At 32.3% G+C, this 23,622-nt stretch overlaps 1 protein-coding gene and 1 long non-coding RNA gene across 2 annotated transcripts in view; both read right to left on the bottom strand.

The window, feature by feature from the left end:
- LOC124363742 overlaps nt 1–23,622 on the bottom strand; it is a 72,535-nt gene that overhangs the window by 32,680 nt on the left and 16,233 nt on the right. Inside the window, exon 3 of the mRNA XM_046819004.1 lies at nt 19,928–20,227. Within this exon, the coding sequence (XP_046674960.1) occupies nt 19,928–20,227 (300 nt within the window). The remainder of the gene's footprint in view (nt 1–19,927; nt 20,228–23,622) is intronic.
- Nucleotides 3,763–9,921, bottom strand: LOC124363202. The gene is made up of 2 exons (XR_006922528.1): nt 9,742–9,921; nt 3,763–4,799 (listed from the first exon to the last, which is right to left on the bottom strand). It is a non-coding gene; the product is annotated as an uncharacterized LOC124363202 (long non-coding RNA).

Raw genomic sequence — 23,622 nt, 5'->3', positions numbered from 1 at the left:
GCTATGATTGGTCCACTCATGACAGAGGTCATCGTTCTACTTTTAGTTTTATCTCGTTCCCGCTTCCTTCAGGAAACTTTTAACGATTTAGTTCTCTTGGGAAAATACATTTGTCCTATTTCTTTTATCACATGAACGAACCAATTTTAAATAATATTAACAACGTTTTGGGGTTTAACTTTATAATTTTATACGAATTTAACTATATAGGGTGTTACAGCACTACAATATTAAGTATTGTACTGCTAGAATTAGAATTTTTTTGTCGATAAATGTATCCAATTGCCCTGTTACGGGAAGATAAGCGTACTCCGAGCTACAAAGGTTTTAAGTAAGTTGTGGAATATGATAAGAGGAAGTTGTGATGTTAAAGGCAAGAGGACTGTACACCTTTTATTTTATATAAAATAACTTTTCGTTGCATAATAACCTGCTGTATATATGTAAAAATAATCATTTTACAGGATTAGTATTTGTAATGAAAAGTAGAATTAGAACTTCTAGATTTTAATTGTTTGACAGCATTTTGTTGTATTACCACAAGTTTTCAAAAATAAAAAACGCACACACACTAATGGTGTTGAAAAACCAAACAAATCTTTAATTTTTTAATGATTTATAAGAAATGAATGAATGATGAATGAATGATTTTTTGATTAAGAAATGTTTTTAATATATAAGTGAATACCTAGACATTTCATGCAAAATAATAATATGTGTAGTACTTTTTTATTTCCTTAAGAAATGCTACCAGAATTGATTGTACAATATTCAATTATTCTATTTTAAACAAAAGTAAACCATCAGAGTTCTTTTAAATGTTTTGTGATTCCTTAAAATACCCATAATTATTTCTGTCTTTCATTTTATAAACATTGTTTTACAGAAATTTTGTATATGATGAAACATTTTACCTACCTAACTAATTACTACTTTTGTCCAAAATAATTGCTGGATGCAATAGATGTTACTTTAATCAGTTAAAAATAATCTTTTTGAAGTTGACAGATCAATAGTTATGCATATCAAGAGATGTGCATAACTTAAAACGCCACACCAATGCGTTAATGGTTTATGGAACTTAAATAAAGCATTTGGTTATAAACTTTTTAAACCATGAAAATTCTTAAATTTAATTCAGTTTCTAAATTTAGAATATAACTAGCTGTTTCCCGCGGCTTCGCACGCTTTTCGTAAGTTTTGCCCGCGTATGAGCATTTCTGGTTGAAGTAAATTATATTTCCAACCCCGATGTAGATTTTACCTTGATGTCACGATCAAGAAAATATGTCAAAAATGTATTGTACATGCATAATGTATTTTATTACAAAGTGGTCTACCACTCAACCTTTAAGTTCAACCAAAAATTTAGTTTAGACAATTATACATCATAACTTAGCGCCTTCAAATAGTGTTTCACTGTTTAATATACGTATCTATCTCGTAATTGCAGGTTATAATGTGCAGGCGCTTTGAAAACTTTTCTTCATTTTATTCGTTTATATTCACGACATAAGCGAATAATTCAGATAATAACTATCCTATCTTCTAAGTTAGACTAAATTACGGATACATGTGAAATTTGATTGAAATTGGTTCAGTCGTTTTGGAGTTTATTGGCAACATACATCGTGACTCAAGATTTTTATATATATAAGATTCTGTAAATGCATAGTGTGTGTGTGTATCGTATTTTATATGATAGGAGGACCTTATACGCTTCAAATAAAAACCTTGAAAAAAATTCTTATACTACAAAAAAGATAAATACGGTTAATTCTAAATTTACCATGGCAAGCAACCGTTAAACATTTATTTGCACAATTAAGAATTTTAACTGTTTACAGTCAATACATATACGATACAATAACTTACACAAAATTTAAAAATAATCATTACCACTCAAATAAACTATACCACTCATAGGTATAATACTAAGAGTGGTATAATTTTTGAAAATCATAAATTAGAGCTGTTTAAAAAGAAAACTGAATACGCCGGTACACGACGATTTATTGAATACATTCCTATTGACATAAAAAAAATTGAAGGAATCAATGCGTTTAGAAATAAATTAAAAAATGATCTCATATCACAATCATTTTATTCTTTCGAAGATTTTTTTGAGGGTTTGGGCCATTAAACAAAAATAAAAATTGAGTTAATTTTAGTTGTTTAAATTAACAATATTTATGTTAAGTTAACATAAGATTTTAGATAGGTTAACCTGTATCTGTGATGATATTAGTCTATCTGTATTTGTGACACTATTCTGACTGTATTTATAATATTACAGCTTTGAATAAAGATCTATGACTATGACTATACTCTATTGTGTTGTGATTGAACATTTGTGCCTCTTCAAATGTGCTGTTGGGTTATATAACGTAGCGTAATAATATCACACAATAACATAAACAAAAATGCAAGTTTGTTTTTTTTTTTTTTTTTTTTTTTTTTTTTTTTTTTTTTTTTTGTTTGCTTTTTAACATAAATAATTTTTGTTCTCCACTTTGATGTGTTAAACGGTTTACTTTTTGCATTCTTCACCCCCTCCCCCTTGAAAACATCATGTTTCTTTTATTGTAACAATTAAAAATGGGAAAATATCTGTAACCATATTATTCCTTAATATCAATAATTAAATTTAAATACCAAATTGATAGTTGTTGTGCATTGGCATTTATCAACAAAACAGGCAATAATAAAACATTCTGAAAGTCTTTTCTCACTGTTACCCAGTAACGTTGATCAATAGTCAATATATAAACACTTTAACTTGAATTACAATATGTAATGCTTTATAAAAGAACCTAAAAAGTCAACAAATAAAAAACAAATTAAAACCAACCAACACAAACTCAACCTTTTCGGTATTAATGTAGTGCCACTATACCTCTGTGTAATTTACACAAGGATTGAAAAATTGAACTGGAACAACTCTAACTGAAACAGGTGTAAACACTGCTTTCAACCTGTTTTTTATATAATGAGCATTTATTTAGCAAATAATTTTGCGTCATGGAAAACTATAAATGCCATTAAACAAATTAATTGGAGAAATTTAACTTTTCGCTTCTAGAAATTTACTTAATTCGGATCGGTATATTTCAGTAAAAACAGTTATGAACAAAAATTGAGATTAGATTTTTATGTTGGAAAATCCCTAACAATAGTCCCCCCCCACCTTGACGAGCCCCTGGATACAAAATCTGAACATAAGTACTGGTTTACTGTAATGACTTACGATCTTTGCTCATGTTTGTGAATTATAGGACAGTTAAATTTTCACTGCCCTTGTAAGAAATGAGAAAACCAACCTTGCTGTATTAAGACCTCGTAATGTTAGGAATTTCCAAATGGGTTATCTTTATTCAAATGTGTCCCCTCTTGTATTTCGGGTGGTATCCAACTTATTAACCAATTTAAAAATAAATAATTATAATATATAAATACCGTAGTATGGATAAAAAAAGTTCCTTTCCAAATCACTTTGTCTCCAGACAAGTGCAGATTCAATAAGCAATGCAAGATTAGTAAAGTAAGTGTTGAATATTTTCTTTTCATTTTTGCCCAGAAGCGTTGGTATTATAAATTTATTTTCATTGTGTGTATCGTTACCACATATCATGGAAATAAAGCACTTTTACATTGGTTATGATAATAAATAAATTAAGTAAACAACTTTGGAAACTTTACAAAGAATATTATCGATTTAAAGTTACCTTGAACATATCCTAAACCAACACATAAAAACCATTATCATGTTGTGAATTAACTCTTTATTGTTTTCACATTGAAAAACTATATATAGACAATATTAGAAGGTAACAAAAACATATTTTGATTTACATTAAGGTAACTTTTAACACACTAATTACATAACTTGACTTAAACTAAAACAACAATTAAACTTGAAAACACAGATCAGGGCCACTAATATCACAAGCTGTTCTGATTTCTGTTTCTGTACAGACATCTGTTCCGGATTAACAAACTACAACTCAGTTATTTTCAATAATAAAACAAAAATAACTTTAACTTGAAAACGCAGATCAGTGCCACTAATATCACAAGCTGTTCTGATTTCTGTTTCTGTACAGACATTTGTTCCGGATTAACAAACTGCAACTAAGTTATTTTCAATAATAAAACAAAAATTACTTAAACTTGAAAACGCAGATCAGTGCCATTAATGTTAAAAACTATTCAGAGTTATGTGTTTCTGTACTGACATCTCTTCCGAATTATCAGACTGCACATCAGTTATGTTCAATAATAAAACAACAATGACTTAAACTTGAAAACCCAGATCAGTGCTATTAATGTTACAAGATATTCAGAGTTCTCTGTTTCTGTACAGACATCTGTTCGGGGTTACAGATTGCACATAAGTTATTTTGAATAATAAAACAAAAACTACTTAAACTTGAAAACACAGATCAGTGCTATTAATATCACAAGCTATTCAGAGTTCTGTTTTTCTGTACTGACATCTGTTCCGGATTAACAGACTGCACATCAGTTATGTTCAATCCTTGAATCATCTCAATGTATTGCTTGTAAAGGTCAACTCCCTCCTCCATTTCTGGCATCTGCTGCAACAATTGCAAATACTTGGGACTGTACAAGTTGTTCAATTCCAACTGAATCATAGCGTACTGGGATCTCATTTTTAGGATATTGTCTTGCATCTCGTTGAGTTTCAACAGATTATCATCCAGTTTCTTATTCAATATCTTGTAAAAATCTTCAGATGACGAGATATCTGACATTCTTCCCAATAGTATACAGAAATACTGAAAACACCAAAGAAAGTAATTAAACCATTATTACCTCCCCCTCCGTAGCTTATAGTAACTGGAAGAGAAATGTTTAGTCCGAGCACAATCTGTTTCATGTTACGCTTTATCCAGAAGTTTGTTTAAATGTGCGAAAAATAAAACTTTTTATGATTTGAATTTTGAAATTTGAGTTTATTGTAACATTAGGAACATAATTTTACCATAGGAACATTTTAAATTCATATCTATATAGCTATTAATACAAGTAAGAGCAAATTAGAAATATTAAAACTTTCCTTTCTTCATATTTAATAATTTTATTGAATAATGCCTAATAAACATTAAAGGGCTTCTCTGTCCCCTTGGATGTATAATTTATCAATTAAAAATATTAATTTGAGTAACAATACAAATTTAGGGCTTATTTCAATTACATGTTAGAAAAGAAATATTATTTTAATAAATATTCACGAAACATCTTTAAATTATTACATTATTGTTTTCCATGGGAAATTAAGGTAATAATAAATAATAAGATGGTGCTCAAAGGGATAGAACATAAATGCATTGTCAGACATAAGCAAAATAATTGTAAGTATTTTGTACCCATAAAAACAGCAACTTATCAGCTATACTAGCAAAAGAGATCAATTTATTGTTGGGTCTTGCTTATTATAAATATGTGGGGAGAAGCTATAGGAGAGAGACAGATGCCTTTAATTTCCAAAGTGATGTACCATATATTAGCACGAATTTACCATCGTAACTGTTAATATCAAACACTTATAAAACTCTTAAAAACAAACTGATGAATATTTTACTTTACGAAGTCATCCTGTACTCTACATTGTTAAAAAAACATTAGGTAAGGAAAAATAAAGAAAACAGCTAATTAATAATGTTAATTAATAACTGCAATTTTAATATTATCAAAATGCAGACGTAAGAATTATTGTGTGAAAAACCTTCTGGGGAATGCCCGTAAAACAAAAATAACAATAGTTAACAAAATCATTTTTCAAATCGATTGAGAATATAACTAAAGAGTAGTAGGATTTCGGTCATTTACCATCGTTATATGTTATGTGTTATAGTTTTTTGTAACATATAACAATGCCAAATGTCCGAAATCCTACTAACCTTTCAACTCATCCAGCATCAATAACAAACAATGCACAAAGAACTAAAAAGTAGATTAAACATGTAGAGGCAGTCCAAGAAAGCTAATATGTTGCTCTCTGCTCTCAACAGAGCGTGTAATCATCAGCTGTTTTCTTTATTTTTCCTTTTTCCATAAACACTTCTCTTACATTGTTAGCTCAATTCTTGTTTTATAACACTATTAAATCCTGTAATCCATGAGGGCGGAAAAAGGCAGTAGTTTAACTTCTTAAAAAACTAAACAAACCAAAGCAAATGCCACCCTACACCATTGAATCAACTGGAAAAATAAAATTTGTTTGTGGCACAGAGAATTAAAGTGAGTTACATAAAATAATCCATCCTGGCTTACAGATGATTAGCCAAACAGTTTTATCTTTATCAGTAAAAACTATTTTTAAAGGCATAGCTTTCACACTTCGTGTTCCAGGGTGATGTTGCTCTCTTGCTGAAGCGACTTTAAATATGAGGACAATATGTGTTGTGTCTTTATACACACAACTTGTGTGTATAAAAAAACTACTAGTAAACTGGCACTTGATTCTGAGTAGGTACCAGAACAGACGTTGCTATCCTGCGGAAGGAGGTTTACACGAGTGCAGGCTGAATTGATTGCAGGTAGTGGACAAAATATACTTTAGAAGCAAGCAAAGTGGAATGTGGAAGTAACGTTCATCCTCAATAACCAATTCTATTTTTTAGATAATTGCATTCATCTAGTGTATGACAAGAATTGCTAGGATGAAAAAGTGCTCTGGTCCTATGTCAACTCGAGTTGAACAAAATGCCGTTTAAAAGTTGTTTACGGTGATTATGTTTTTAAAGTTCACTAAAAAATCTAAGTACAGCAAAGTTTGTTGTTTTGAGAATGGAAAAGCCATATTGTTTATAGAACATGCAGCGACAAACAACTCTTGACTGTATTTTACAATTTTCACCGAGTTTTTGTGATTGATTTTCTTCGAGTCCGTTGTGTGAGAGGAAGCCTAGTGCCAATCGTCTTGCAACATGACAATACTCATCTCCACACACCACTTGCACAACTGAGGAGCCTCTACTAAACCAGATGTTTTGAACCATTTCAATATCTTTTTTGTTTTCTTAAAAAAATAAAGTCAAAGGTTTTGTATTTAGAAAATATTGACATTTAATTCTCAGAGATCCCAATATAACCACCTTACATTTTATAAGCCTTCTCATACCTGGCCAATACAATTAGATAGTACACAACATGTTATTTATTAATCAGAGCCTTTTGCCTTTGGATGGGTAGCATTAGTAGCAATCACAGTTTTTGTGTCAGTCGAACAAATTTAGAAATTTGCTTTTTTTCTTAAGGTCAGATGTTTAGCACAGCTGATTTCAAAAATTTTTTATTAGGCTATTTTACATGGTTGCAGGGAATATGCAGGAAAGAAACTGAAATGGTTAGCATTGCAACCTTGAGCGAAAGGATATTTTTGGTAGTGAAACTACCATGCTGACTCAGACATTGCAGTGACCTAGAGAACAACCCTTAAAGGACCACTGAGGGCAGAGTTGACGTAACTTTACAATTCTAAAGTTTAATAATGCAAAATTCTATTAATTAAGCCTACCCCACGTTCATAACACACAATACTATAAATTTACTACAGGAAATTCAGAATCAAACTCTTAAATTATGTTACCATTTATTGTACCACTGATATATGACACATTTTAAGGTAAGTACATGCAAGAAGTGTGACTGTGTTGAGTTAATGTAGGCTCATTCAAACAATGCTTTTAAAACACAAACACAAGTATTACTAACTCTTAAAATCACAGGCATTCTTCCATGTCTTTGCTAAAAATTTGAGCTTTTATATTAAGTATTCTTCACAAAATCCCACTATCAGTAAAGACAAACTATTATAATTCTAAACTATTTACAAATTAAGCTACCAATATCTTTTAAAATTTCTTATTACTATTTTATTTATTTAGCCTAATAAGTAGGAATATAGTGGAGATTTTATATTCTTTCAGAATAATTCTGCATGGAAATTTTACACCCAGGTAAAAAAATGTTCAAACATATATTTTTATAAAAAATGTATAAACTGTTTATAAGAAATCTACTATACATTAGCAAACAAAATGTCATTGCAATATGTCTGTACATTTAAGAATAGGCCTAGTTGAGATATATTAAAACAAACTATGTCCTCTACACGGTGGACTCCATAATGAACCTATTATAGAATAACACTTTACCTTTCAATATATTTAATATTGCATATATGACTTATATTGCAATATAATTATATACTTAACATATTGCATGCCATCTTGAACTGAATTATACACATTTTTGGGGGTTGCAGTATAATAAGCGGCCACCACGACAATCGAATCATCTATACTCGTGATTATCTAAAACTAATGAAACTAAAATATCAAACCAAATTACGAGAGAGAGAGAGAGAGAAATACCTACGTTGTAGGTATTTCAAATTACAGTATAGTTCAGCTGTTTTTACATCTTGTAATAATTTAAAGATGAATAAAAAGTATCTAGGTTATGTATATTTATAGAATGTAACAATTACAAAACAGTGTAACATTTAGTTACTTTTTACTACTTTGAAGGATAAATGTGTCCGTCACAAATAACAGATGTACATCGCCATTGTACATGCGGCTATTTCCCAAATAACATATGCATGATTTTCTTTAAATTAATTTGGAACATTAATGTTGGATTATAGAAAATAATAATACTTAAATACTTATATTTTTATAACCACAGAAAACACACCTTTCTAAAAAACTATAGCCAATTTGCATTCTGCTATTTCTGCACGTACTGAGATGGCAAAACTAAAATAGTTTATTAAAAAGTCATAGTTGGTTTGGTTCCAACTGAAATAGAATATATTGTTAATGTATTTAAATAAAAATAAGTCTTCTTAAGCATGTTTGTTAAAATGTCATGTTTGTTTTGACATTTCTTGCAATGATTATTGATTATCTATAGCTATAGATAAAATGTTTTTATTATTTGACAGTTTAGATATTTCTAATTGATAGTTAATTTGACTGTCATGGTGGCCACTTATTATACTGGAGCCTTTTTACTGCTGTATTAATTTATTGTAAAATGGGAAAACCTTTGATAGAAATAGATATAATTTAAAAATAGTATAAACAATCAAAAATTCTGAGTCGGTTTTAAGCAGGTACTGATTGGCATATGAAAATACATTAGATAGAATTGAAAGGGTTTACCCCTGACTACGGCAGGAGAGTCTTACGGTTAGTTATATGTAAAGTTTGAAAATACCGGATTAGTTAATTCATTAGGTAACTTAAATCTAATATATAAATAATGTCCTTTCACCATCAATAGCTGATTTGACACATTTTCCAGTTTTTATGTGGTTGCCACAGATGTCAGGCCAAACCTGACTGTGATAGCCTAAACCCTGATGTCTATAAATAAACTAAAAATTTAAGCTATGGAATGTAGGTTTGTTGCAATAAACTATCACTCTTCAGTGTTTTAATATATACTCTCATGTGATCTATACAATAACATGTTGGTAATTTGTCTTGATTCCTTCCATGTCATGGGATCATGTGAGTTTGTGTTATACTTTAAAATGTCGATAACAAAATCAGTGTTACTAACTTAGCTAATACAGTGATTTAAAAAAATACAAACCATACATACCAATCATCAGTTACTTTTTTATCTTTTGACCTAGTAAATTATTCGTACTTTCTAGATAACAGTAGGCTTATTTCTAAATATAAACATTGAATGTTTTACCAAACAAATGAAGATGACAGACTAGAAGTAGTTGTTTAAAAACAAATAAATAGTGCTAACACAACAAATTCGTACTTGTAGTGTTGTAATGTAATTGAAAGTTTATTTAAATTAAATATTTTATACAAATGTTTTATCTTGCCTTTATTTCATAGATAGACGACTGTAATTTCAACTGCGTTAGCGTTACGCGTTTCAACGGAAGTAAACAAACAAGTCCACGACCACCTTAATCGTCTTGTTTACTTTTTCATTTTGTATATAGTAAATTATGTTGAATTATATTTTTGCATATCAAAAGGAATTTTATTTTGATTTTATATTTTACGTTATTGATTTCATTAATTCCACTTTTTATGACGAATAATAATCCCGTAAAATGAGTATATATTACATATACAAGCTATTGTGCAATGGAGAGTTATTTGATATAACATAAAGTGCGCAGTTCTCTTGCCGTTAACCATCAATACTCTAATCATATTTCAAAACTTACTTAAGACTTTTGTAACTGGGAGTACACTTGTATTCCCGTAACAGGATAATTGAATGTATTTATCTATTTATAGACGAAAAACTTTAATGAAATAGCTGATTGCCGAATTCGTAAAAATTTACACAAAATTAATTACATATTGAATTATTAACTTATAAATATTTATTTTAGTACGTCGTTCTACACGATGCACCCAAAAGATCTTGTGTAAGACAATTCTTTAACCGTCTTTATATTTTGTATAATGATGTGTTAAAGTTGAGATAGCTTAAAGTTTAAACATAAAACCGCGATTCCTTCATATTCGTAGATATCACAATTCACAAAACACACACAATATTTTTTCTTTTACTCGATTACATGGATGAATACTACTAAGACAGTAAAAAGTTATTTTTAAGGTAATATAGGTGTAAATGTTTATATAGTGGACGTTAGAAATGAGATGTTTGGAATGTGATAGAGGTCGCTGGGACCCGGCTTTCTCAGGGATTTTCTTTAGAAAAACGAACTTTAAGCTTCAGCATTTAGTATGAAATAAATTTATAATCTGGCTGAAAACCCTTGTTTTGTGTTTGTAGGTTCTAAAGCTACTGCTAAAATAATTTCACAGATGAGAATATTGCAGATTTTCGGTTATTTAAGCAATTGGCAGTTAAAGAATATTTTAAGATTCTTGATTTCTTTGATATGAATTAAAAAAAAATGAGAACAGTTGCAGCATGATTTACATAAAAATCTGGACAGAAGCCTTGGTTAATGAGCTATAGCAGTCTGTAATAGTCTTAAAACTGTTTTTCTCGTTATTAAAGTCCTGAAGTTCAGTCAAAGCCTAAATAGTAAAATTTCAAGAAAGCAAACGTAATGTTATTGGCAGTGTTGCTAGTCCAACTGAACTCCAAATGGTTATAGATTCACTGGTTAAACTTTTGAACCAGGAATTAGTTTGCAAACCTTCTTAATTACCCTCTGTAATTAGAAAGGGCAGTCGGACCCTCCTCGTAAAAGATCAGCTTGAATAGTAACTGAAGAGGCGAAGAGCTTGCATGGTGATAGTGAGTAGAACTCAATGTTAGTAAGAAAAGAGAAAAGGTTATATTCATGACTGTAATTAAGCCCAATGCCACTGAGGAGATTTATTAAGTGGTATTGTAAAGCATTCGGAGTATGATACGGTGCTGTAACTAGACTACCTGTATAGTTACAGCACCAATTAAAAATAAAACCAATTATTTATACGTATCTGCAGCTAAGGGTGAATTCCAGAAGATTTATAATCCTGGTCATCCATTAGTGTGCTAGTTTTGAGGAGTGTCCTATCATGATCACAAATGTAGGTCTTAAGAAATGTCAGAGAAGTCTACAGACGTACGCGAGCAGTTATATGCTTATCTATTTTAGTACCAAAGTGTACTAACGTAATACAAACGTAAAACTAACTCTACGTTTTTTCCAACGGTTACGTGGTGTTTTCCTTGTAAGATCGTTTGCCATATTGTCTCTCCATACCATTATGGCTAAACCAGATGTCGTTTTCAGCTGAGCTGGTCCTGTAGTCGGGCAACGTGATCAGATTCATACTATCTATCTTGATCTCCAAAAGAGATTCGAAAAGCTCCTCAGATCATATGTTTTTAATAGTCTAAGAGGTAGTGGTCGGCTACCTGTATGTATTTGATGAGACCTGGGTTTTTGTACAGTGAGGCCCCTATACCCACTGTACATGAGATGGGGAGTCACTAAGCTCCAGGTGGCCGACTTGGCGGGCGCTCAGGTAAGGTAGGTATCAATTTTTGGCCAATTTCATAAGTATTTGATGACGTCTGCCGTTTTGTAATTTGAAAATATATTATTATTATTATCGGAAAATGACAATGGCAGACCATTATCGCGTAGATTTCATTGCGGCAGACGATTTTGAAAGTGCTCAAAAAAATAAAATTTTAAAAGTAATTGACGAGATCTGCCATTGATATATTTTATTTATTAGGGTCTTAAAAACTTAGTAAGAAGTAAAGTAATGACAGCGCATAATGTACTTCACAATGTGTACTAAAACAACCCGCCATTTCTGATTGGATAAACCTTTTAAAATGCGGTTTGCGGCATTGAACTCCACTAAGTGAGCTCTTTCAAGTGAGGTATCACTCGACCCATGCTTTAGTTTAAGATTTCCATGTTTTCCTCTGTGGGCCGTCCCCCCATGATTGGCATGTCATGGTAATAGCAAGGAAAAATAGTTTACATAGTCATATGACACTGTGCAAAGTTTATAGATGTTATCTGCTATGGTTTGTAAAATATTAAGCCGTACCCAGACTTTTCAAACACCTTGTATATATATAAAGAGCCTACAATGGTAATACAGTCAATTCCAGCCGTAAAAATTATTACCTGGTTCAATCTATCGACGATTTTCTGCCACAAAGAAGTGTACTATGGGTCTGATGATTTTATTTTATTCCACTTGCTATGGTAACATATAAGGAAGCACACCCAAATCTTTAGATTTTCTCCTAATTTTATTTTTTTTGCACCATTTCTACATACTAGGAATTATTAACCGTTTTAAAGACACTTTAAAACTAAAAATTCAAATATTTTTATAAATTACTAATAAACATTAACTATTTAGAATTTAAATTTTCAGCATCAGGCGCCAATGTTTACTCTACAGTAGGTGTAAATACCCTTACTATGAAAACTCACGTGAGGCTAAGAATGTTACTACGAAATTAACTTAGTTTATTAGTTGTTATCAGTGACTTTGATCCATACAAAACAAAACATATATTTTATCCCAAATATTTAGACTCTCGCCATACAAAAATTTGATTTTTAATTATGATCCTAAATTTTTAACATATTTCAAAAGCACAATAAAGAGATTAATACTTCAGTGCGTTTCAATGTTAGGTAAAGGAGTACTATGCTGGAAGAACGTTTTATAGAGGTCCTTAAGGAGCTCATAAGGGGGGGGGGTGCAGTATATCTTTAGATAGTACTTAGTATACAACCTGTTTTTTTGTCGTGAAATAAAAAAATGGTTTATATTGTGTGAATATCAATTTTAATAGGTTGATTTATAATTTGGTTTGTGTACCTTACTGCCCTTGACAGTTTATCATTATTGTCTCAGGCTAAAGGTTTTTAGAATGTCAACGTCTTAAATTAGGTTGCTGGCTCGGAGTCATCATGAAAAAGTGTAACGTTACGACATCCGCACGGGATAAAGCAGATAACTGTGGGTCGCCGCACGGGATAAAGCAGATAACTATGTTTATTCGTGAAAATGTGGAGTGCTTAGATTCGTCATTTACAACAACTACAACAATAAAGGTAAATAATTGTACACTGATATTTCATTATCGTAAACTATGATTGATTGATTAATTGTTAGATTGACACAAAAGTTGAGAAACTGAGTTTATAGGTTATGTCATACTATTGACAAATGTTGATAGTGTTAAGTAAATTATTAGTTTAAATCACTCTGCAATCAATCGTAATTCAGTCGATTGAGAAGAAACAGCGCGTATTGCTAGTCAAACATTTAAAATAACAAATTATAACCTCTAACCTGTCATAACAGTGCGACCAAACAAACGTACTAAACCGACCAATCACCACGCGCGGAGTTAGAATTTAACTGTGTTTAGCAAGAATTTCAAATTCCAATTTTAGTAAATGTTTTATTCAACTTTACCATTTACAATAACAAATTTTAATTAATTTCAAATTATGTACAATGTTTTAGTAAACAAAATATATTTCTATAGTTAAAAATTTGTGCAATTCTTATTTTCATTCAATTCCTTGTTCATATTGTGCAATTTAATAATATTCATATCAATAAATATTCTACCGAGAAAAAGACGTTGTCACGTAAAATCTTCGCCCGTAAAACCGACTTTACAGGCAACCATAATTTTTTAGAATGTTCTTTTCTTCAACTAGTTGTGCTTCCATTTCAACTTAAAAAATTAGCTATGGGTGAAGTTCTTTTACTGTCAGAAAGTATCTCGAAGAAGAACGAGCAGAAAATAAAACAATTTACACAATGACTCATGGATTTGTTCGTTGACAATAAGGTTGATTTGATCAGTAAAGTAAATTAAGAGGAGTTAACATTATTATTCCGAATAGATGAGTACAATGAAATTGTCTAGGTGTTTAGTGAAATTCATGGTTAATCAACAGCCAGTACTCAGATTATCTTTATCATCAATATATTAAATTATTTCCAAGTGACGCAGAACACAATACAATACGACTAGTGGGTAATCATACTCCTTCTATTATTATTAATATTATTTGATTCTGTTACTTATATCATAACCAATTGGACAGGTATCAATGTCACACCTATGCACCCTTTCTTATATTCTTATAATTCTCTATTCTCGCCTTTTTCATGTAAAAAACCTGACAATATATACAAATACAATTCAAGGAAATAATTGGAATACATAAACACAATTGGATGTGACAGTTTCATCCAAAACCACGATATTATTACACACAAACTAATATGTACATTAAAAAAATCACACAAACATCTTTTTTATTGTGTACAAATATTACAACACAAATTAAAAGGGAACACTTGGGCGACAAATACACGTTTCTCACTCCATTGAAGCTCTTGCGGACTCTTTGTTACAACTTATGGGGTTAGGTTTATAAATTGACACATATTGTAATGGCAAGTGATTTTGATTTTTATTCATAATTTACAAAAAAATGTACAAATGAAGACATGACACGACATAACATTAAAGACATGTTTGGGAATAGCGGTGACTGACTTAGGCCTAAGCTAAATTAATAGTAACTATATACAGAAGAGAGAAAAGTAGAGAGAGAGAAGACGAGAGAAGTCGATGACTACCGTCGCCGTCTGTACACGTAGCCTTGATCCTGGAACAGAGAAGTCGATTTGTTAGTTCAGCGATGTATTACGCACTATATGAAGTGTAACATGGTCAGTGGTGGATTACAGTTCCTTGGGCCCATGGGCACGAAATTTTGTGACCCCCTACAAACTTTTCTGCGAATTTTGTAAAAAATTCAACCACAAAAATAAAAAAAATCGTAATTCGTATGATGTTATTGTATTTGAAGAACTTTGAAACGTAATACAATATTTCTAGAATAACATAACGGTGTGAAAATTATGATTTCATTCTTATGATAAATAGCAATGCAAACCCCCCCCCCCCATTAGCGGTCTCTTGTGCCAATTTGTTAATCCACCACTGGTCATAATGGATTGCAAGTGATTCATTTAGAGGTGGTATAAATAAATCTACTAAATTTGAGAAAATAATGTAGAGAATTTAAGATGGAATGTGAACTACCCGTTAGAAAGCTAGGATAGATCCTCCTATGAAAGGCAAAGGAATTCAAATGACACGTCCTTTATGAGTTAAAATAAATTATATAATCAATTGCCTAGTTAGTACAAAAAATAAAAATGAAAGAAATTTACAATTGGACCAAAATTTTAAAAATGTGTCTTAGATAATTTAAGGGAATCAATTCGTTATCCACTACTGTATTCGAGTTTGCAAACAATCAATAGAAATTTATAAAAGTATTACTAGCTGTAATTTCAAGGCCAATTCACAGATTCTCTACAACAGCTGGCATAATCTCCCCTCTACATCCCGCACCAAATACTGTTGCCAGTTTCACATGTATGGAAAATTACTAATCCGTCTCAAAATCTATTTAGTAAACAAACATTATATTCTGGTACTGTAAACAAAATAAAATAATATTTTATTTTTCATACGTTTTGCAGACAACGTACTCATATAAATAAAGCAGTCAGTGTGAGACTGTTCATGTCACAACGGAGTGGCAACACTGCAAAAATGCTGTCGGACTATTTTCGTGTGGTTTACAATCATGAAAAAAAAAACGAATAATAAAAATCTATCAATCAAACAATTTGTCAATTCAAGTACACGAATATCTCAATAAAGCAAACATCTGTTATTGTTGAACCAATTAACCTAAAAATAACTAATCAATTTGAGAGTTTATTTCAAAATTTCTTCTTTTAAACAATTTAAGATACCATTGTAAAATAAGATACAAATTAGTAATATTATATGAAATAGAAGTAAATCATAAGCTAACCGATATCTTAAGGATGTGAAATTTATGTAAACATATTATTGAATCGTAAGAGATTAAGAGATTAGGTTAACTTCGAGACAAATAAGTTGAATACCAGAAGTGATTGGCCTTTCAAATAATTTTGATGAAAAGATAGTAAATCACTATTTACTTAATTACTCATTATTATAGTATGAGACAAAATATAATGCAACCTTGGCCGTATGGAAAGTTACCACCCCACTTCTCCCTCGCCAAGCGGAGCAGCGTTGTCACATTGCCATATCAGCTGATTCTCAGTTTGAGATGACGCGACTCGGCGCGACGTCTCGCTTCGTTCCGGTTGTTCACATCGATTTTTCTTTTCAACATTCGATTGACCTGAATGCTTTTATTCTTTTGTTTGTTCACGTTCTTTGTTATAGAGTTAAAACGAGTTAATTTTTATTTAAGCTCGTGATATTAAAGGCTTCATTAAGATAGATGAAAAGTAAAGATTAGCAGTAAAAATCACTCGATTGTTGAATTCAATCGATTATCCAATCAGTAGTCATTCTTCCGTTACAGATGAAAACATCGCGCCACAACCCAGGCTTGCATTGATATGTCTCTTATTATAATAAAACTTAGATAATTTTCAAAGATAATAAAATCCAATTTTTGCTCTGTCATCTTCTACGCGTTTTAACTCTACGTTGCACTTAGGCCGATGGTGTTCTTTCGGTGGTAAATTAAAGAACAAAATAAATTAAAATATTGCAGCATTGGTAACGTACCTGAGGAATAGGATCAGGCGAGAAAGTAGCCTCTCCTCCTGACTCGAAGTTAGGCAGAGTGTATACAGTGTCAGGGTTGGCTGCGGGAGCAGGGGCTGGGCCCACTGTGGGGTAAGAAGGGGCCGGGCCCGGGGTCTGGTGGTTGCAGGGGGGCACACCGAACAGCTGTTTAGAAAACTTCTCGTTCTGCACCCTGTTGTACTCGTCCAGCTGATGAAGCAGTCTTTCTTTGTGGGTAATCAGCTGATTGATTTTCTGAAACAGAACTAGCTCATGGGAATTCTGCCCGCCACCACTGTACAGAAGGGTGAATTGCTGGAACACTGTTGTCGGTATCGTTCAAGACATAAGATCAGGAAGGCATCATATACAATTAAAGTGCAATTAACAATGAAATTAAATAATTTAATACTTACTTTCAAAACAATCAGGAATTCGACTATCTTCTAACATAAAAGTATTGTTTATGCTACTTGTATTTTACACAAGGGACGTTAAAAGATACATTGTAACTAACATGTACATGGTTATATCCTTTAGTAATTTACTATTACAATAATTTACAATATATTGGAACGCGTGTTACATGTGCATCGTTGTTTGTTTGGTTTTTATTTTAGAACCAACACTTTCATTCACTTTATGAGGAATTATAGGCATGTAGAGAAGGAAATTTAGGTCATTTTGGAGCATTTTTTATAAATAAAAATACAATATTTCTACCAGCCAACTTTCATAACGTAGGTACTGTGAAAAAATGATATGTTATGAAATATATGGAATTATGAAAAAAAAAAAAAAAAAAAAAAAAAAAAAAAAAAAAAAAAAAGTTGATTTCGTCTTTCTCAAATCCCGATGCACTTTATAACTTAAATCGTACAAATTTATACATAATAATAATTTGGTAGTTTCAAATTGTGTGTAATATTTTATTGTATTGTATTGTTGTAATAATTGGACGTAAAAGTACTGTATGTAAGACGTCTTGGATTTTATTATTACTATTATTTAATTTGCTAAATTATTTATGTAGGTCTAATGCATTTTCTCCCTGGAGAGTACAGGATTATACTATATTTTCTTTAACTGTTTTCCAGATAATGAATTCTAGTATTAAAAAAAGTAAAAAATATCGTTTATTTAGCTTATGCTACCTATTCACCATAGCTTGATGGTTTCTAAATCGAGAATCTTTTATAATCTGTTCTGATCGAGTTAAGAAGCAAACTGTTTGGTGTAGGACAATTAAATGTTGGAGATTTCAATGTGCCAATGCCTGGATACCAATAGTACTTGTGGACTTTCCTTCTCTTAGAATTCCAAGTTGAAGTGATGTCCATCTGTTTATTTTTCAACAAAACGTATCCCAACAATAATACACAAATGAAGGTCACATTTGTATATGTATTGGTTGCTCACGTGTTGGAACTTCTTAAAAGACCATCTTACTCACATGATGCTTCGCACCTACGGGTGTTGTCAACAATCACAATGCTGTATGAGACACTGTTCTGCAGTTTTGTACTTGGCTGGATTTTGACAAAAGATCAACAATTCTGAAGAAAGGATGCAGTAAACCCACTAATGTTTTTTAAATATAAAAGTTGTGTGCGTTAGTCAACGCTGTGGTGCTTTTTATTAGGTGGTTCTGGATGCTGTGTAGTTGGGCAAATGCTGAGATTACTAGTCATTAAAGTTGGCTTTTCCACAAAAATAAATGTTGAAATCGTCAACAGAATCAATCGTAGACGACGATTTGGCACCTGTCTGGTCGTATCAAAGCGTCTAGTTTTTTGGAGTTTTGGACCTTAAATCATGGTTGTTTAGCGAAATTGCTATTAGGATTCTCCAAGGCAGGATGTAAGATAAAGGTGATGACCACTCATAGCCGTGAAGGGTGCAATCCTTCCTCTTCTTCCATCGGGTGAACTACAATTATGTCAGTCATTTACGTCTCATTAATGTTTTTTCCTGACATTGTGCTATATGAACCATATAACACGTAATGTTCCAGATCTAGGCATCCATTCTTTATCAGTTAACACGTTAAAGGTAACATGTGTGTGAATGTTAGAATTTCAAACAAGATGAATAGCGTCAAGTGGTTTTACGTTTCCTTAGCATTCAGCCAATGGAATATCCTGATAGCTTCCAGCTTATAGGATCCTGTGGGTTCTGGCAGCTTCATATTCTATAGTAATGAAATATTGAACAGGTCCTGTACATTTAAAAATAAAGTAAAGTAATGTCTTATTTAACCAGTTGAAGTTAGGGCTAAGAAGTCCTCTCTAACACTTAACCTAGAAACCAACTGCTTAAAGGTGACATCCGAACCACCACCAACGGCCGGGCCTGCGGGCTGCTTGCAAGGACAGGATCGCTCAGCGGTCATCTATCCAAGCAGCAGCCACTTCAGAAGTCAGTTCTTAGTGGAGTCATGAGAGTTTTTGTGTGAATCTTTATTTATATAAAAGAAACGATCTGTAATTTGTTAAGAACTCTTGGAGCTTCACCGCAACGTAGGGTTAAGCCTGCGGCTCTCTAACCAAGAGGTCATGGTTCAATATCCAGGGAGGTCATTAAAAATTTGCTAATAGGTTTAGGCAATTTTCTTATAGATGTTAGGTATTCATTGTAATGCCTCTGGTGCAGAACCAAGCCTCTCACAGCAAATAGAGTTATAGTCTTTTAAATTTTCGAAAATCCACGATGTTGTTTGAAAAGTCCTGACGATATCGAAGCATTATTCTTTAATTCTATCCACTAAATTACTATGTTCTTCACTCACCCCAAAGAGCAGCTTGAAGATCAGCGCCTTGATGCCGAGAGCAACGACGGCGGTGACGGCTTTAGCACCGATGGCTTTAGCCTTGAGCCCAACGGCTCCGAGGGTCGCTGCCTTAACGGCCGCCCCGGTCTTGAGCACCTTAGCCCCCACTGCCTTAGCCCCCGCGGCCACCACCTTCGTCCCCACGGCCTTAGCCGCCTTCACCCCCAACGCGCCTATACCCAGCGTCTTCAGCAGGCGTTTCTCCCGCCCTCCTCGCTTCTCCAGGGTCGGCCCGAACGCGTCCTCACTCAGCGACTCCTGGAAACAAAATACAAATAATCAGTACATGATATCGGATACAGGTGAATCTTCAGTCACATTCTACGGATATTCAAGTGATTACAGTATCATATTTGGAAATTCCATTACTGACACATTACTTCAGTTCTTGACGAAATTAGTGTCAATCAACAATCTTGAGGTCAAACTCAAGGTCAGCTTAAAGTATACAAACGGTCTTGAATAGTCTATTCTGATTGGTTAGTCCTACTCTGCCAAATCATAGTTCAAGAGGAAAATTCAAAACAATATTTTAAATGTAAATTTAACTTAATAGTATTTTTCAATTTTTTCAATGGCCTTCCTGAAAATTTTGGAAATATTTGTAATTTGTCACTAAAATATTAACAAAGTGTAAATTTTGTTAAGGAAAACTAAAAAGAGTTTGAATGCGGCGACTGTTAATCAGATCAAAATGAGACTTCTCCCACAGTTATAGTGACTAAAAATAAAAACGCAAAGGCGTTTGAAGTTTAAAATTGATCTTATGGGGTAAGCAAGGTCGTTTTTCTAAATCCGGTTCTTTATTCGAGATATAAGTGTACTAGTGTCTGTCAATATAATTGTTGAAGGGCCACGTTTAAGATCACTGTTACTATTGTTGCTATTATGATAATAGCATTTCTATTTCAATTTTAAATCTATCTTTTGTAACCGGAATGTAAATAAGAGTCTTGGGCGCAAAATCTTAGAATTCACTTTAATATGAACCAAGAGGAGAATCCTAATTTGGTAAAATATGTACAAATATAGACAAAACTCCAAAGACTACTGAAATGCCATAGTCACTTCAGGTGTATACGTAGGATGGAGATGTTGCAACATCGACAACAACACCGGATTACCACAATATTTGTTCACAGAGACAGTATTCAACAGGTCATGGACACAAAACAACGGAGTATCTTTTCTAGCGTTTCCTGTGCAGCATCGCAACTGATTGCTGATGATGTTGTAAATGCTGAGCTTGACCGTGTTGCTGCTGGGATGTCGTGTCTGCTGATGTTGGCGGATATGTGCTTGAGATTTCCCGGGATTGAAACCAGAGTATCCGAGTAAATAATGGTAAAGGGCTGGCAGATAATGTGTGGCAAAGACGTATATTCTACTCAAGTTAAAGCGAGTTTATGTGAGCTGTATAAGATGAAGGTTTCTCCGTTATATATCTTATTAGTTCTCAATTACTGTACACCATCGTATATAACAATAGTTAAAATTGTGTAAATATAGGCTATATGGAGATTGTTTGCTAAGATGGGTACAAGGGCAATTTTACTACTTATAATGTGAAAACTACGATTAGTAATAATAACGTTAACAAGCTCATATTGTAAAAGTTCATTTTTGTTAAAGTAAATACGATATTCACCTTTTGCTATTGAAATCAATAAAATTGTGAATTCCACTTTTTATTTCGGTAAATTAATACAAATTTCGAAAATATTTGATAAAAAATGAATATGAAGGAAAACACAGTTTTTGTGTAAATTAAGTAAGATTTGTTTTGTGAATTGAATCTATTGCATTCAATACCTTTTGAGGAATAATATTACTAATCACATTTATGTATTTACGTAGTTTACTACTTGATATGACCAAAATTACACAAGACATTTATTATTCTAATTTTAGTATTAATCAGTCAATTATTTTTCAAAATAAGTTCTTTTCGCCGTACAAACAGGTAAATTTACCAAAAGAAATTTCTCAGCGTGATTCAAATCATATCCGTCGGATAGTGTGAAGTTTAAATCAAAATTACGGTTTCTTAATTTGTTTTAATTTGTTAGATGATGTGTTGGCTGTCAGTTTTAGTATCAAGAATTGGACTAAAAACCTAGTCTTCACTGAGTTACCAAGACCTTTACATTAATTTGGGGTTTTCCTTTATTTTGGAGATATATAATTGCAAGTCATTACTTTATAATTATTACCTGAACCTACGAAGAACGATTAGATGGCGTCTTTCTTTCTTTCTAAAAAAAATAAGTGAGATGATTTTACATTATATATAACAAGCTTACATGAGATTATTATAAAGCAGTCCCTAAAAAGACAATCGAAAATAATTGTCATTAGTTGAAAAGGTAAAAGTGGAGGAAGATAGACTTTGCGGACACGTAATTTAATACGGATGTTAAACCTTACATCCAAATACTTTGAAATATATTGATAATCATGTGACAGATATTGAGTGTAGGCTGTTGATCTTCTATTATAAAAATGCTCCTTGATGATCACACTTCGTGGTAATGCATGACTGATGACTCATGCCTCTCAGTTTACATAACTGTCTGGAGAGGCAGTTGAGAGTTCCTGAGGCAGAGCTTTCATCTCTTGTAGAGAGGGGAAGTGATTCCTGATACTACTTTCTCGCCGGAACTCAGTCATGCTCAGTCCATTTACTACATAGGCCAACGATGAAAAATTTTTTTTACTAAAAATACCTTATTCTAATGTTTTGTAGGTCGCTGAATCCAAATATGATGCTTAAAAAAGCTGTATCACCCACAATTTCTTCACATTTTGAAGTAACATTTTTTTAACTAAGCGATTTCTACAGAGTTTAAATATAATCAAAAAAGTAGAGGTAATGGACTTAAATTGTGTTGGTAGCACTGCTGAAAACACACTAAAAGATCAAAAAAGGTAGATTCCATTTGAACGTTAACAGCTGATGTTTGTTTACTGTCAATCTAACCTCACTTTCACACGGTTTTTGTACACGTGCTCAACACAATGTCTAACCGCGGTTGTAAACACTCTGTTGACAGTATTTTGTTATATTTGTGGTGAGTTTGTGATTAAAAAAAACACCAAAGAAACATTACGGACTTTGTGAAAAAGGTTTTATCGATCATACTTTGGAACTTTACTTGGAGATCAGGATAAATATTGGGCGCCGCATAAGGTATGTTATGTATGTGTTGAAGATCTAAGAAAATGGTCAAAAAAGGAGAAAAAATCCTTCAAAATTGCTGTTCCTATGATATGGAGAGAGCCAAGAAATCATTCTGATGATTGTTACTTTTGCAGTGTTGATGTAACTGGTCACAACACAAAAAATAAGAAGGTAATAAGCTACCCTAACCTTATGTCTGCCATCCGACCAGTGAAACACGGTCAAGATTTGCCGGTCCCTGAACCTCCAGAATGATTTGGATTCCATTCAAACTGAACCATCTTATGATGTAGAATCTGAGTTTAGATGAACAAGATGATGAAGAATTTCGATGCATTACAGAAAATGTAGAGCCTAAATTGTTTACTCAGATTGAACTTAATGACTTGGTTAGGGATCTAGGCTTAACTAAAGAAAAAAAGCTGAATTGCTTGGCTCTAGACCAAAGAGAAGAACTTGTTGGGAGCTGGAA

This window comes from Homalodisca vitripennis, chromosome 5 (assembly GCF_021130785.1).
Source record: "Homalodisca vitripennis isolate AUS2020 chromosome 5, UT_GWSS_2.1, whole genome shotgun sequence".
NCBI classification, from domain to species: domain Eukaryota; kingdom Metazoa; phylum Arthropoda; class Insecta; order Hemiptera; family Cicadellidae; genus Homalodisca; species Homalodisca vitripennis.
The sequence above is the reverse complement of the archived record's forward strand: the minus strand, read 5'-3'. Positions and strand labels throughout refer to the sequence as shown.